Source organism: Choloepus didactylus, chromosome 4 (genome assembly GCF_015220235.1).
Source record: "Choloepus didactylus isolate mChoDid1 chromosome 4, mChoDid1.pri, whole genome shotgun sequence".
NCBI classification, from domain to species: domain Eukaryota; kingdom Metazoa; phylum Chordata; class Mammalia; order Pilosa; family Megalonychidae; genus Choloepus; species Choloepus didactylus.
In genome coordinates, this window is record NC_051310.1 from 13,327,553 (window position 1) to 13,342,164 (window position 14,612).

General features: G+C 53.0%; 1 protein-coding gene across 3 annotated transcripts; it reads right to left on the minus strand.

Moving 5' to 3' along the window:
• Window positions 1-2,571: 2,571 nt before the first annotated feature.
• SERPINA5 (serpin family A member 5) lies at window positions 2,572-13,615 on the minus strand. Of its 3 annotated transcripts, none has more exons than XM_037831963.1 (5): window positions 13,488-13,615; window positions 6,046-6,678; window positions 4,687-4,957; window positions 4,154-4,301; window positions 2,572-3,638 (listed from the first exon to the last, which is right to left on the minus strand). In XM_037831963.1, exons 2-5 carry the CDS (start codon window positions 6,659-6,661, stop codon window positions 3,453-3,455), a joined length of 1,221 nt encoding a protein of 406 aa, XP_037687891.1. In that variant the 5' UTR covers window positions 6,662-6,678; window positions 13,488-13,615; the 3' UTR covers window positions 2,572-3,452. The 3 variants fall into 3 exon arrangements, with proteins under 3 accessions (XP_037687891.1, XP_037687893.1, XP_037687892.1); XM_037831965.1 differs by having other exon boundaries at window positions 2,572-3,676; XM_037831964.1 differs by lacking the exon at window positions 13,488-13,615 and adding an exon at window positions 11,014-11,138.
• Window positions 13,616-14,612: the final 997 nt, after the last annotated feature.

Below are 14,612 nucleotides of genomic sequence, written 5' to 3' on the forward strand. Positions count from 1 at the left end.
ACCCCTAGCACTAGCTCCATGTCTGTTTCCGAGTAGGTGCCCCATTGATAGCTGCTGAATGAATGAGCTAAATAATCCCCAGTCAAGTGTTGGCTTGGTATGGTTGTTCATTGGGGTGTGAAGCATTTCCCCTGGAGACAAATGTTTTTCTGCCAAGTCTCAGTTTCTGGTGGAAGAGATGGGGGGAGGAGCCCTAGGTGCTAGCATTGTGTTTTTGGTTTCTGGTGCCATGGAGTTCACAAGGAGAGGCCCTAAGTGTTCATGCCATCAGAGAGAGGGAGGGAAATAAATGGGTTTTCTGAGAACAAGAGTAAATTTGGCAAGACCTGCAGGAACTCGGGGAGGAGGGGGTGTCTGAGAAAGAGGTGCCTAAGGGGACAGTCACCTATATGTGTGGGGCATCCTATAGACCTGTTACCTGATTTCATCCAGTCACCACTCAGGACAAGACATGGATGAAGGTCAATCCAAGGAGGGGGAGGGTAGGGGCATTGGAGAAGATGTGGCTGGATGTGAGGGGCCCCTAGGATGGTGAATGGAGGTGTCTTCCGATCTGCAGACGAGAGAGTGAGGAACGGGAAGGAGTCCAGGGAACACTTCGAATGAGGCTTGGGTGACCAAACAATGAACGTGAGAGAGCCTCATATTCAGGTCCCCATCAGTGAGGCGCAAGCTACCTTCCTTCCCACACCCTACACCTGGTCCACACTGAAGTCTCCACGCTTTCCTGCACGCACCATGGCCTACCCAACCGTGGGCTCTTTTCATGCAGTTCCCTCTGCCTGAAAGCCTTTACCCTGTGTGGTGATTTGGAGTGATGTATCCCAGAAAAACCTGTTCTTAAACCCCATTCCTGGGGTGTGAATCCAGTGTAAGTAGAACCTTTTGATGAGGTTACTTCAGTCAAGGGGTGACCCACCTCAATCAGAATGGGTCTTAATCCTATTACTGGGGTCCTTTATAAGCAGAAGGAAATTCAGACACACAGAAAAAGGCACAGAAGGGGCAGTCAGAAGCTGAACATCAGCAGAACCCAGAAGAGAAGGTAGAAACCAGGAGATGCTGCCATGTGCATTGCCATGTGACAGAGAAGTTCGGGACCAAGGATCACCAGCAGCCAGCTCCAGAACCACCAGTCTTTGGGAAGAAAGCATTGCCTTGATGATGCCTTGATTTGGACTTTTTCCTAGCCTCAAATAAATAAATTCCCATTGTTTAAGCCAACCCATTGCATGGTATTTGCTTGAGCTGTGAAGAAAAATAATAACACCCAGTTCCCACAGCGTCTTTGCTATCTATTGATAGGAGAGTAGCCCAGTACCCCCTCTTCAGTGAAATCTTTCCTGATGGGTCAAAGGCTAACTCTCTCCCTCTCTCTTTTTGTCTGAGTTGTTTTAACATTTTGCTCATCCCAGAATTATGTAACAATTCAGTTAAATAACCTGTGCTTTGATGTTTAACGCATAGTAGAAGCTCAGTAATAATGGGCTGAACTGGAACCTGTCCCAGATTCTGACACTCAGTAATGGCTTGGTGGCTGTTTGCTCAGTGAATTCAGCAGCACTGGACCTGGACCTACACATGTCACACACATGGGGCCTCCCCCCGACCTTGGACTGGCTGCGTAACAGTGACAGAAATATTTGCCACGACAGTCAAGGAATTATGCAAGGAAGAGGCACACAGGAGTGGGTTTGAACCCGTACTTTACAAGAGAAGGCCCAACTCTGAAGAACTATTCTGAGCTCGAGACACAAAGACAGACAAGCTGTCTGGGTCTGGTTGCAGCCGTCTGTCCTGCCATCAGCCAACACCTGTGCCATCTGGGTTCCTGGAGCCCGGACCCCCTCAATGTCATCAGCTGTGGGTCTTGGGAAGCCCTCATGGTCTCCTCTCTAAAGTAGGGGCAACAATATACCACGCAGGGTTGTTGAGGGATAGGTGAGATCATCAATCCACTGTGTCCACAGTAGGTGCCCTGTAGTCTGGGGGATGGTCAAGGCTGGGTGTTTTTGACCCTGTTAGATCAAAGGGGCACCCGTCCATGATACTGTCCACACTTGGATCAGAGTGACAGTTACAGGCCTGTGGAAAACACACTAGGAACATTCAGGACAGGGCAGGCAGGTGCTCAGGGCTCAGGCCTGGGGGCAGCTAATTAGGAGGCGATTTGAGGCATTTATATGTTTCATAGATGAAGAACATGTTGGGTGTAGTAAAGAGAGTGAACACACCGCGGATCACAGTGTGGGCTAGTGACAGAGATGGCCCCTGACCCAGGCCTTCTGGCTCCTGACATCCCTCCTCCGTGGTAGGGCACAGGGCTGAGAGCGTGGCTCTGGGCCCTTCCTCTCTGGGGTCAAATCCGGCTCCACCACTTAGGAGCTGCAGCACCTAGACATGCCACCTAACCTCTCCAAGCCTTGCCTTTGCCATCCGTAAAGTGGTATAACAACAGTGCCTGCCTCTTGGGGATGTGGCCATCGGCTGAAGCTCCCAGCACTGAGCCGGGAGCATGGTAAGTGATAAATTTCACCCTTCACAGAGCTACCTCCATAAGGACAATGACACTTGGTGTTTGCCAGATGCTTTATTGTTATTGCTGACACTAAAATTCAAAAAGTTAGTCATCAGTGTCCAACTGACACGCTACCATTTGCAACAGGCCTCCGTCTTCCCGTTCCCACCCTCAGCCAGGCCCGTGGGATTATAACTTAACCCCCAGAATTTCTGCCCTGCTGTCCACTTGCTTTTCTAATGAGTGAGTAGCACTCACGTGTATTGAAATCAGCTGTGATTAGCAGGGAACACTTCAAGCTTTCTCTGTGATTTCAAGGGCTCATTTAGTTTTAGTACCTTAAGAATCCTTGAAGGGTCCCTTGCCCTGTTTCTTCAAAGTATAGATGGGGAAATCAAGGTCCAGAGAGGGATAGTGTCACCTCAATATCACAAGCTGGTTAGGACTGGGATGGAAGTCAGTTTCCTAACTCCCATTCCAGTTCTCTTTCCAATCCATGATGAACCTACATCTAGAGTTGCTGATAGACTTGGAAATATGCCTCCTGGGAGCCCTCATCTACCAAACAACCCCTTTACAGAGCTTGTGGCACTGGGCTAGGTTTCAGGAGCCCAAGGATCTTGGCCTCTCTTTGCTGCTGTGTGACCTTGGGCAAGTCACCCAGCCTCTCTGGGTTTCAGGGCTATTTTTCATTGATGAAAAGGTGAGGACAAGACCAAATGTTCTGCAAGTTTCTCCGAGGCACGAGTTCATGTCTTGTGATTGTGTGAAAAGAAGAATCATCAGTATATCAATGATATAATTATCTGGGATATCTCTCTAGCTAACTAAACCTGTGTACAGCAGTAGCTACCAGCAGACAGGCGGGGCATGGTGGACAACACCCACCCCTCATATCCTGGAGGCCTGTGGTCTTTCAGGTCGAGCCCCCACCTCAGGGGTAGATGAATTTGCCGAGGAAGAGGACACAATCACGTTTCGCAATGACTAACAGGAAGGGCCTGTTGAAAACGATCCTGGGGGTGCTCAGCTGTGCCGACCGGAACATGATGACCATCCCGGTGGCGGCGGCGGCCGTGGTTCCCGACTCGTCCACTTCCACCACGGCTTTGTGCACCATCTGCCGGAGAGACGCCAGGCATCGCTGAGCCACTGGGGCTGGCAGATGTGACGGGAAAGAGCAAAGCTTCTGTCCTACGGGCATCACCACTGAGGCATCCCAGCCAAAGGGGCCCCACAGTGGGTGGAAGCTAAATGACCAAGCAGCCACCATGCTTGGAGGTGGTTGCATGCGTGCATTTCACTGAATCCTCATGGTATCTCTGGGATGAGGCTGTGACACTCCAGTTTTTATAGATAGGAGAAAGGAGGCTCAGAGAAGTCAAGTAGTTTTGTGGAAGTCACACAGCTAGTCAGTGAAGGAATTAGCACTGGATTCTTAGTTTTATGTGCTGATACAGGACTCCTATCCCTTAAGGCAAGGCTCCTGTTGCACGTGGGATAATATACAAAGTGAAAGCTTTCCTTTTTTTGAGGGAAAAGAGGAGGTGGAGGGAAGAAGGGAAAGAGAGGGAAACAGAACGAGAGCAAGAGATGAGTCTTTGAAAGCAGATGCTCAGGAGCCTTTGTCCTCACCTCAGAAATCTGAATGCTCGAGTGGTTAGTCATTCCGGTCAGATCAGCGAAGGAGGAGAAGATGTCTCGGATGCCCAGGTTCGGGAGGACTTTCTCCAGCTGATAGGAGCCTGTGATGGAGAACCTGGGGAAGTAAAGCTGGAGCTGCCTGGAAAGAGAGCAGGAGCTGCCTTAGATTTTTGTCTGAGAGACAGCGACTCGCAGAGCTCCTATCCCCACTGTCCTTCCTCTGCTTGGTCACACTCCCTCGGGCACGTGGCTCACTGCCCTTTGTCTAGAGTGGGGCTCAGCCTGCTCTCGACTTGCATTTGGGATGCCCCCGGGAGTCATTGCCAAGTCTAGTGCCACCCCATGAACCCCAATTTCCAGCTCTGATCCCTCCAGCTGGGCCAGACCCCAGGGGCTGGGACTTCATGTGATGCCTGTGGCAGGCCCCGGACTAGGGGAGCCATGTGGCCTTAGAGGGGCATATGGCCCCCCCAAGGGGTGGGGGTTCTAGGGCTAGGCTTTCCCAGGGGTCATCCGAAGAGCACCTCTTTCTGAACATCTTGAGCCACTTCCTCAGCGTTTTCTCATTCAGTCCATTCTCCACCTGCTCCATCTTGCCCTCGCTGGGCAGAATGAGCAGAGCGGTGGCGTTCCCTTGGTAGGGGACCCCCACCACCCTGCAGGAGAGGGTCCAGTCGTGGAGGTAGTAGTACAAGTCCTCGTGGCTCATCATGGGCACCTGCACCACCGTCTCCGAGTTCACGTAGAAGTCCTGCTCTTGGGTGCTTTGGCGGCTGAAGCTTGTCTCCCACTTAGCTAAAGATTAAAATGGGAAAGGAAAAGTTGAAGGGAACTTTGTGCAAGAATTAGAAATTCTCAGGTGCAAATTAAAAGTGGAGACAGTCAAGAGAGTCAACCAAGGTTGACTTGAGCACCTTCTCCTCAGTAGCAGTGAGGACGAAACCCCCTTGAAAAAAGGCAAGTCCCTTTATAACTTTGAGGATATCCTTCAACTTTTTGTGGGTTTTCTCATTTCATGCTTGCAAAACAAGGAGATTAGTTTTCATACCTTCTAGAGCCCCTTCACCTTAACATTCTTTGATCCTCACTCAGGTCAAATGTCAAAATGAAGAGAGTGAAAACATATGAATAGCTGACAATGCTGTATGATATCTGGATGAGTTAGTCTGTTTTCCACTCTTTTCTCAGTATTGAATTTTAATCCAAGTTTGGGAGAGAAGTTCATAAGGTCCTTGGGAATGCATTATTATCCCTGTTGGGAAGCCTCCGATTATGCCTCCTTCTCCGGCTGCTTCCTGTGCGTATTTTTTATCAAAGAGCTACTAGCGATCATTTCCATCCCCTTAATAGATACCCTATTTAGCTTATTTCCTAGTTGTTCTCTGTCCCCTGATGCAATGGGGAGAGCCCTGGACTAGGAGACAAGAAATCTCAGGACCCAAGCTTGATACTCACCATTGTGACAATAGGCAAGTTCATCTAGCGGGGCAGGAGGAGTTTAACCATGTAACTACTCCCTCCCCTCCCCTCCCCTGCCCTTTCCATTCTCAGCCAGACCCCACACTGCCTCTAGGAGAAGCAGACGTGTGAGCTGATAAGCATAGGCATGTTTATAAGAAGTGTCAGAGAGAAAAAAATGGAGAGGTCCGCTCTTGCTGAGCAGGAAAGAAGAGACTTTCTAGAGGAACAGGTGCCGGTCCAGGCTCTTTGGCAGAGGAAACAGTCTCTAGAGGGGCCCAGGGGCAAGGATCTGGGTGGCGGGGGAAGGGGCTGGGAAATGCCATAAAACCCCTCTAAGGTCCTGGATCTTGCCCTGACTAGTTATGGGGTCAGTTTCTTAGGCCTGGGGAGAGAAATTTCATGTTCCAGCCCAAAGGTCTCACCTTTGAAGAAAATGTAATTCACCATAACGGCAACGGCTGTCGGATCCAGGTCCTTGACCAAGTGCACAATCTTGCCTTGAGTTTTCTTTGCCACATAATCATTGATGTGCTTCATAGCCCCTGTGGGGTCCCCAAAGTTGGTGGGGAAGGTGTCCGCCAGGTACAGGGTCTTCACGGCACTCAGGAAGTCCTCCTGAAGGCCCAGCTTCTGGTCCATGAACAGGGCGTTGCCAAGGCTCAGCTGGAAGCCGTCCCTGGGCTGGCCGAGCTCCTGCAGCTGCTGCTGGAAGCCTCTGTGGAGCTCCTCCTCTGGGGTTTCCTGGAGGTTGAGGCCCAGGGCCTCCAGGATCTGAGTCTTCGTGTTGGACCTGGCCCCCAGGGAGACCATGGCCAGGGCCGTGGTAATGCTCAGGGGGGAGAAGAAGATGTTCTGTCCCGGGGCAGCAGACGCCAAGGCTCTGTAGAGGTCAAAGGCAAAGTCCCTGCTGCTGGTAGCTGCCGTGGTGTCCATGGGGTGTTCCTTGACTTTCTTCTTCAGCTCACGGCGGTGGTGGTGACCAAGGGTGGTGACCAGAGGGCTGAGAAGCATCAGGCCCAGGAGGAGGAGGAGATGCATTGTGGCTGTGCCTTGTCCTGCAAGGAATTGAGGAAATGATCTCAGGGAGGCTCTGGACCCAGCACTGCCCCTCAGAGCTATGGGCTGTGAGAAAGAGAGACAGGATGGGCACGTGCAGGAGTAAACTTCCCGAGAAATGCCACCACCCAATATGTAGGTTTGGGCCACACAGCCTCAAAGAGAAATGATGCTCCCCATGAGGATGAGGGTGAGGGTTTAAGGAGGCAAAGTAGGGAAGGACAGCAACTTGGGAGCAGCGACATCTAAGGCTGGGAGAGGATGGGCAGACCCGAGGTAGGGGCTGGCCTACAGGGCAAGGACCCTCCTGTCTCATCCAGGTATGTGGGTGTGCAAGGGGGATGTGGGGGCGGTGGAGGGTTGTTCCCTGGTAAGCTCTCTGAGCTTTGCCAGCCTCTCTGAGCTTACCAGGGATCTAGTGGCCTGCTTCCACATCTGGCTTCTAACCTCATTGGTCCTGGATCCAGCATTTGGCAAGGACTCTTGGCCCCTCTCTGAACTCAGACCAGCTACTCCAGGTAGCTGGCTTTCTCCTCATTCATTCATTCAACAGCTATGCACTGAGCAGCTATGGGGTGCCAGTTTTCTGGGTTTGATTAGTGAACACAGTGGGTGCCGATCGGCCCCTTCTCCCCGGGGAGGTTCAGCACACTGCAAGGCCACCCTCTGCCCTCGTCAGAGGCACTTCGCCCTCCCAGAGGAGATTCGGCCCTTGCAATGTGAGTGCCCTGACATCCCCCCTCCTCTCCTTCTTTGCATCCTCCAGAGGAGGAGGCCCTCTTAGGTGGGTCTCTGCGGCATCTTCTATCACCCCAGCCTCGTCTTCGACCTTCACCCTCTCCCTCCCTCCAACCAGAAGGCTTCCCCACGCCTCCTGCAGCTACCTGCAGCCCAGAGGCCTCTGCCAGCCCCTGTCACGGTTAAGAGCCCAGATGCTGGAGCCCCACTGCCCGGGTTAGAAAATGTCCAACATAAGTATAAAGAAGTGCAACAAAGTTCTGGTGATTTCCGTGCCTGAAAACACCTAGTGGAACACCTGACAGAAATAAGGTGCGTTTCTTGACTTGCAGGAACCACAGGACAAGGAAGTGGCAGGGAAATCTCAGCCCAGTCTGCTCAGCTCTGTGCCACTGCTTCCCCACCTGCAGGATGGAGGTAACCTCAGTACCTACCTAATCGAACCTACATCGTGGGGTGGTGGGGGGACATTAATAGAAAGCATTTGGAGCAGCAGCTGGCACAGAACAGGGGTGCAGGGGTGTGAACTTTCGGTGTGGCAGCGTCCCATATTCTCAGGCCTTGCCACATGTCGCCTCCCCCTGGGTTCAGGTCATAACGATAGGGACAACAATGACAACAACAAAGGCTGCTCTTCTTTTTGCCCCAGCACCTGCCTCAAGAGTAGTGCTATGAGGCTCAAATGAGTTAAAATGTGCAAAGTGCTTGAAGCAGTCCCTGGCGGGTCCTAAGCACCTGCAACAGTGGAACCAAGGCTGGCATCAGCAATTGGGGGCTTACTGCCTGTGCCAGGCTCTGCGCCCAGTGCTTTCGTGGAGTTCTTGTGTTCGTCTGTACCCAGGCCTGGGGGTGGGTGTCATTCTAACCTGTTTACAGAGGAGGGGGCTCAGGGGTGATGACGTCACAGTGTGCTTTACCAACCAGCCACATGCCTTGGAGCTCTGATGTCTCCTGGCCAGAGGAGGCAGCCCCTCGTCCAGCCCTGACCTGGAGCTTCTCCCCATCACCGTGGAGATCACAAGTGTGTGTCCAGCCCAGGGACAAGAAGGGAACGATGTGTGGCTCTGAAGAGCTAGGCACTGTGCTAGGACTATTTTTTTTTAAGCTTCTGCTATCTCATTTACTCTACACACCATCAATCAGAGATTAATATTGCTGTTTCTACAACTGAGAACACCAAGGCTCAGAATGGAACAGTAGCTGCCTAAGTTCACAGAGCCACGAGTGGCCGAGGCCAACTTTGAACCCGGGGCTGCAGTCTCAAAGCAGCAGAATGCTCCCCGTACCCTGCAGCCCTGCTGGTGGACATTTCTCTCCCCCCTCACCCTTGGCAAAGCCTCCCCTTGGCCCTCCCCAGAGAGCCCTGGGCCCCCAACCTATCCCAGGCCTTGGGTCAGCCGGGCTGGGTGACGGGGCCCAGCTGTCTGGTCAGACACTACTCTCACTGCTGCTGGGAAGGTATTTGCAGATGCGGTCAGCCGCCAGCTGACTTTAACCAAAGGAGTTCACTCTCGACAGTGTGGGGGGCCTACCTGTCAGCTGGGGGGCTTAAGAGCAAAATGGAGGTTTCTAGGGATGGGGTGTTTCTGCCTGAAGCCCGCAGCTGTTTCCAGGCTTTCACCTGCCCTATAGATTTCACAGTTAACAGTTCGCAATTCTGGGTGCCAATTCCTTACATACATATTTATAAAGTCTCCTATTGGGCCTGCCTGGAGAATCCTGACTGATCTGCCCATCACACCTCCCAGTAATGGATCCGACAAACCCGTCCTGCTTAAGGAGTTAATGCCCAGAGGGGCTGGTGCTAGAACTTTCACTGGAGGCGGGAACCACTGGTGCTGGCAGCAGATCTGCAAAGCCTTATCTGTTCCCTCCCTGCAGTGTGTAGCTCCTGGCTGGGGGAAGGAGGGGACAGTGGCCACCCTCTGCCCTTTCGAGGGCCCCAGGAAGAGGGTCCCAGTCTGTTGGTAGAGCAGTGACTACTTTACTGTCTCCACGGCAATTTTCTCCTACTTCTGCATTTGAACTGTTTTGAGTCCCACCACCAAATGGCTTTCTGAACTTTTGGCTGAGCACCCCTCCTCCTGTACTCCTCTTCCCCACTTCCACCTGTGTAGCTGCACCCACGCTCTCCTGGGAGCCCCACTGGGCGTCTCCCCAACAAGGGCACCATGTCTTCAGGTCCCCAACCCAAGTGCAAGCAGGGCCAGCCTGCGGCATGGTGCACAAGGCTCAAACCCAACTCCAAAGGGCCTTGAGAGATGCCCTGGAAACTGCCAGGGGGACGGGCTCAAGCTTGGGAGTTAGGCAGACCTGGCTGCAGTCTCATCTATTGGAGTGAAGTAGGCTTTTCATAGAATATTCTCCCTCCAGGACCTCCCTGTACACAGACCCCAGTACAGCAGCCGCAGCCCCCAGCATGGCAGGGGTGGGGGGCCCAGGAGCATCACTTTCGCCTTCTGTTAGGCTCCCGGGCAGCCTTGACACAGGACACCCCCTCTAACCTTCACCCCCTCCCTGGGCATGGGCTGTATTACCAGCTACATCCTACAGACACGCAATCCAAGTCCCTGGTTAATAGTGGCAAAACTTGGCCTCAGACCAGTTCTTACCCTGATGCCTCTTAACCCTGGCACCATTTGGCTTCCTGACATCCATGGTCTTCATTTTTGTATCAAAGCCTTGGGTGTAGCCCCTAATCTGCAGATAATTTAGAAGCACAGTCAAGGCTTCCCGTCCTGACACTCCCTTTCTGTTCCCACAGTGGGGAGAGGTCTTTAGAGAGCACACGTGAGTGGTTTAATCTCTGTGTCCTCTAAACCAGAATATTTTATAGCATAATATGGTCCCTCCTGCAGTGTTTATCAGGATGCTTCTAAAAAAAACAGTTCAGCTCAATTTAATACACATTTGATGAGCGTCCACCTGCTGATCACCTCCTAAAATGGCATTGGGGGGGAGTTGGGGGAAGGGTGTTTCTTTCTGGGATCTGAGCCCAGAGGCCCTGGGCTGGGGAGCGGGAGGGCTGGGCTGGCCTCCCGCCCTCCCATCCTCATGGCCTTGGACAGGGCCGTTCCCCTCTCCGGTCCCAGCCTCTTCAGCAGCGGCACGAGGCCTGTCACCCTGCCCCCCGCCATGAACACCAGAGGGGGATGGGCAGGAGCCACTGTGTCCAGGGCCCTCTGGGTCTCCCTCGAGAGCACGTCTCATTGGAGAGGGCCCCAGCAGCACTCAGGCTCCCCTCGGGCGAGGTGGGGACCCAGAAACCTTGCTGTATCTGGGCCCCCTCTGTCTAGCTTTCATTAAAGCTGCTGGTTACTGAGGACCTACTAGACACTCTGCAAATACTACCACATTTAATCTTCATCAAAAGTAGACACTCACCCCTTTAAGTAGATGACTAGGCAGGATCAGTGGAATGGAAATGACTGTCCCAGCCATTGAGGGACAGAACCAGGATTGAAATCCAGATTCTCCTGCCCCCAGTGTACATGTTGCCCTCTGACCTCCCTTTTGGGGTTCTGGGGGTGGCAGCTCCCGGAGTGCATTCCCCAGGCTTCTTCAAAGCTCTCTAACTGCATTGCTCATTTACTCACCTCCGATTACACAGAAGAGGAGACAGAGGCTCAGAGAGGTTGCTCAGCTGGGGAATGGAGGTCCCAGGGGGCCCACTGCAATCTCTAGTTCCAGCCTAGGCTCTTAACCATCGGATTCCCGGCTCCTGCTGGAAACATGCAGCTTTGACAGTGCTCTAGGGGAAACCCACGCTCTTTCATGCCGACTCTGAGCCAGGGGTGGGTCTCCCCAGGCCCTGGGAGGCCAGGACTCGGGAGCCAGACCCACACAGGGTCCCAGCAGAGCCTCTGGCCTGGCCATCCACTCCTAGGCCCCTGAAGTTAGGATTTTGGCAGAAATGCCCCAGTGTGTCTGAGGGAAGAGTGGAGACCTGAGCAAACTGAGCCTGTCTGTGGGTCTCAGGCCAAGGTGCCTTGATGGCAGGAGTTGGGGTGTGGAGGGTAGGCAAGTCCTCCCACTGATGTTCCCACTGTCCTTGGACCTGATCTGTGGACTTTTATTCCAAATGTTAGGCAACAAAGTCCCACTCAGGCCACTTTGGAAGGTGTGTAGCTGAGGGGATCTGCCCAATATCTGCCCAGAGAGAGACAAGACAAAATTTCACTTTCCACTGGATTAGGAGTGGAAGAGACCCAGTGGCAGAGCTTTGTGGGACAAGTGACCTTGGGAAGCCTTCTTACCCTCCTTCTCCATTTCCAGTCCATCAACAAGGCTTGTCAATTTCTATCTCCAAAATATGTCTTAAATCTGCTTGGCTCTCTCCATGTTCCCTGCCACCATCCTAAAAAAGTTCTCTCCATCTTTAAGGTGAACCACCACGGCAGCTTGCCCTCTTGCCCCTGCAAGCCACTCTGCATGCAGCATTTCAAGGAATCTCCTTCCATCGTGAACCCAGTCAGAGCACTGCCCCGCTCGCAAACACCATTGCTGCCCGAAAGCTTTGGGGTGAAAGGAACTTTGCCTCGTGCTAAAATCCACAAGCCCCTGTGACCTGGATCTGCCTGGCTCCCACCAGCCTCACCTCCACCCACTCTCCCTGGCTCACCTCCCCCAGGCACACTGCATCTTTTCTCAATCCCTCAAGCACAGCAAGCTCCATCCTGCCCCTGAGTCTCTGCACATCCTAGTTGCTCTGCAGGACACCTCTGACCGGCACCAGATTCACCGTGTAGACTTCAGGTCTGTGCTTAAACACCGCTTCTTCATCATGTCCTGCCAAAGCCAGTTTGACCCCCTCTCCCTCCACTGTTTGTCTCCATCCCAGCCCCTTCAGCATTTCTCCCCTAGTTCCATCTTAGAACTGTGCAGTTACATATGTGCTTTTGACCTCATTTGATCCGGCTCCTTCCCTGACCAGGCTGTGTGCTCACAGCAGGGGCCCTGAGCCCTCCTTGTCATAGGAAAGGTGCTCCAGACACCTCTGTGAAATGAATGAATGAATGGGCGAGTGAGTGAATGAACCCCTGCCTCTGGCTCTGTAACTCTTTGGTGTGAGACCACTCACCGGGCACCACGGAGCGGAAGCAGAGCCAGGCTGCAGTCCCAGGGTGGCTCTCTCCCGGCTCAGGGGTTAACTTGCCAGGTGACCTTGGGTAGCTCCCTCCCCACAGCTCCCGGTGGGGGGAGAGATGGGGGCGAGAGTAGGGGGGGGACTGAGGGAGGGCATCCCCTTTTATTACTGCATTGCTTGCCAAGGGCTCTAGTCTAAGAATAAAAAAAAAAAAGAAAACTCCACTGATTTATGTCTATGTTTTGTTTATTTACCAAACTTCCACACAGCATCCTGAGTCCCTGAGTAGCCCCAGTGACACTGCTCAGGGGCAGCCTCCAGGACAGAGCCGGGTGGCCTTGTCCCAGGGCAGCAGGTTAGGTTTCACAGTTATTCCTGATTTCTTAGGGTTCCCAGACACAGAAACCAATGAAAGCTATCATTATTGAGCCCCTCCGATGTGCCGGATGTTTTGTCCCCAGAACCTTATCTCAAGGTTTCTCAACTTCAGCAGTATGGACACTTTGAACCAGATAATTCTTTGTGGTGTCCTGTGCGCTGTAGAGTGTTGAGCAGTATCCCCTGCCCTTACCCACTAGATGCCAGCAGCCAGCCCCCCTCCTCAGCTGTCACAACCAAAAGTTGTCTCTAGACACGCCAGATGTCACCTGGGTGACGCCACTCCAGATGAGAACCACCGCCTTATTTAGTCTTCATGTCACACCATATACAGGGAATAATTATTTCCATCTCACTGATGAGAAAACTGACCATCACACAGATTTAGAATCGTGCCCAAGGTCACACAGCTCGTGGGGACCCCCTTCTGCTGCATGGAAACCTGGCCTTGTGCCCTGCCACGACAGAGGGCCCTTCCTGCTCTGGTCTGCTATCACTCTTGGACACCTCCAAACCCCATAATTCTAGGGTCCTTTCCTCACTCCTCCTTGCATGACCTTTAAGCCTATGAAAGCTCCCGTCTGCAGTCCACGTGTCTGTACTCACGGTGGCCGGTGGCCGAGCACAGCAGACAACGGCGGCAGTGGTCCGGCAGGCTCAGTAGGGGCAGAGGGCTGGCAGGAGTGGAGCCAGCAGTTGTTGCCGATGGCAGCGGGTCCTGCTCCACCCCTCTCCTGGCCCCGCCTTGGCCGGCCCCGGTGTGCACCCTTGCAGGCCTGCAGCCAAGAGGGAAGCGAGGCACAAGGCTGCCCCAGCCAGTGCCTCACAGCCCTGCAGTCCCCACCCCGGCCACTGTTTGCCTGCAGTGGCCCTGGCCTTCCAGAGAGACCAGGCGACCCGCTGCCGACATTCCAGAAACAGGGAAAGGGACACCATCTGGAAAATTCTCACTTTCACTAGTCTCCATTCTTTCACTCTCTGAAGCCAATTTGCTGTAGAACCAGTGGAGTTGGGGCTTGAGCCCAAGCTGGCCACAGGTTTCCTGTGCTTCCGGGACTCACAGACCCTGACAGTCAGATTCTGGTCTAAATTAAAGGGATTAGAGAGCCTCAGAGTGGCCGAGTTGAAGGGATCATGGCATCAATCCCTGTATTCCACAAACAACAGAACTGAGGATCAGAAAGAGGAAGGGCATTTTGAAAGTCGCACACCAAGTGCGGGGCCGAGTGTGGGTTAGTGCCCGGGCCACTGACTCCAAAAAAGGACTGTCTCTGGGATTTCTTTGGGTTAGGCTAGACTTGTCCTTTTCTACCTTGAAATCGAGGATCCCAAACTCAACCTCACCCTTCTGGGAGTATTTCCAAGATGCTGGTGCAGGGTGTTGGCTCAACACTTTTCTTTCTAGAGGTCCGGTGCCTGGGGCTTCCTAGCACCCCTGGGCGTTGTCTGGGGCCATGAGTCAGGAAGCCTGTGTGGGTGCTGCTGGGGTAAGAGGGTGGGAGAGGGAAAGAGAGGGCCTGGTATTACCCAGAGGAAGAGATCGTGATGGTCAGCAAACCAGCTCACTCTACAACCTCCGAGACATTTCCTTTTTCTTCTACATAATTTTGGGGCCTGGTTTAGGGACCTTTGGATTTTCCCAGGAGTGATAAGAATCATACAAATTGAGACCCTAAAACAGACTACACATTGAACTAAGTGCTTTACGTACATTTTCTCTTTTTTGCAACA

Excerpts from the sequence above, each read along its gene's own strand:
- SERPINA5 (XM_037831963.1), bottom strand. The coding sequence starts at position 6,661 with ATGCATCTCCTCCTCCTCCTGGGCCTGATGCTTCTCAGCCCTCTGGTC. Across the intron at positions 4,958-6,045 it reads GAATTACATTTTCTTCAAAG|CTAAGTGGGAGACAAGCTTC; the intron begins GTGAGACCTTTG and ends TTTAATCTTTAG. Across the intron at positions 4,302-4,686 it reads CTCAAGATGTTCAGAAAGAG|GCAGCTCCAGCTTTACTTCC; the intron begins GTGCTCTTCGGA and ends CTCTCTTTCCAG.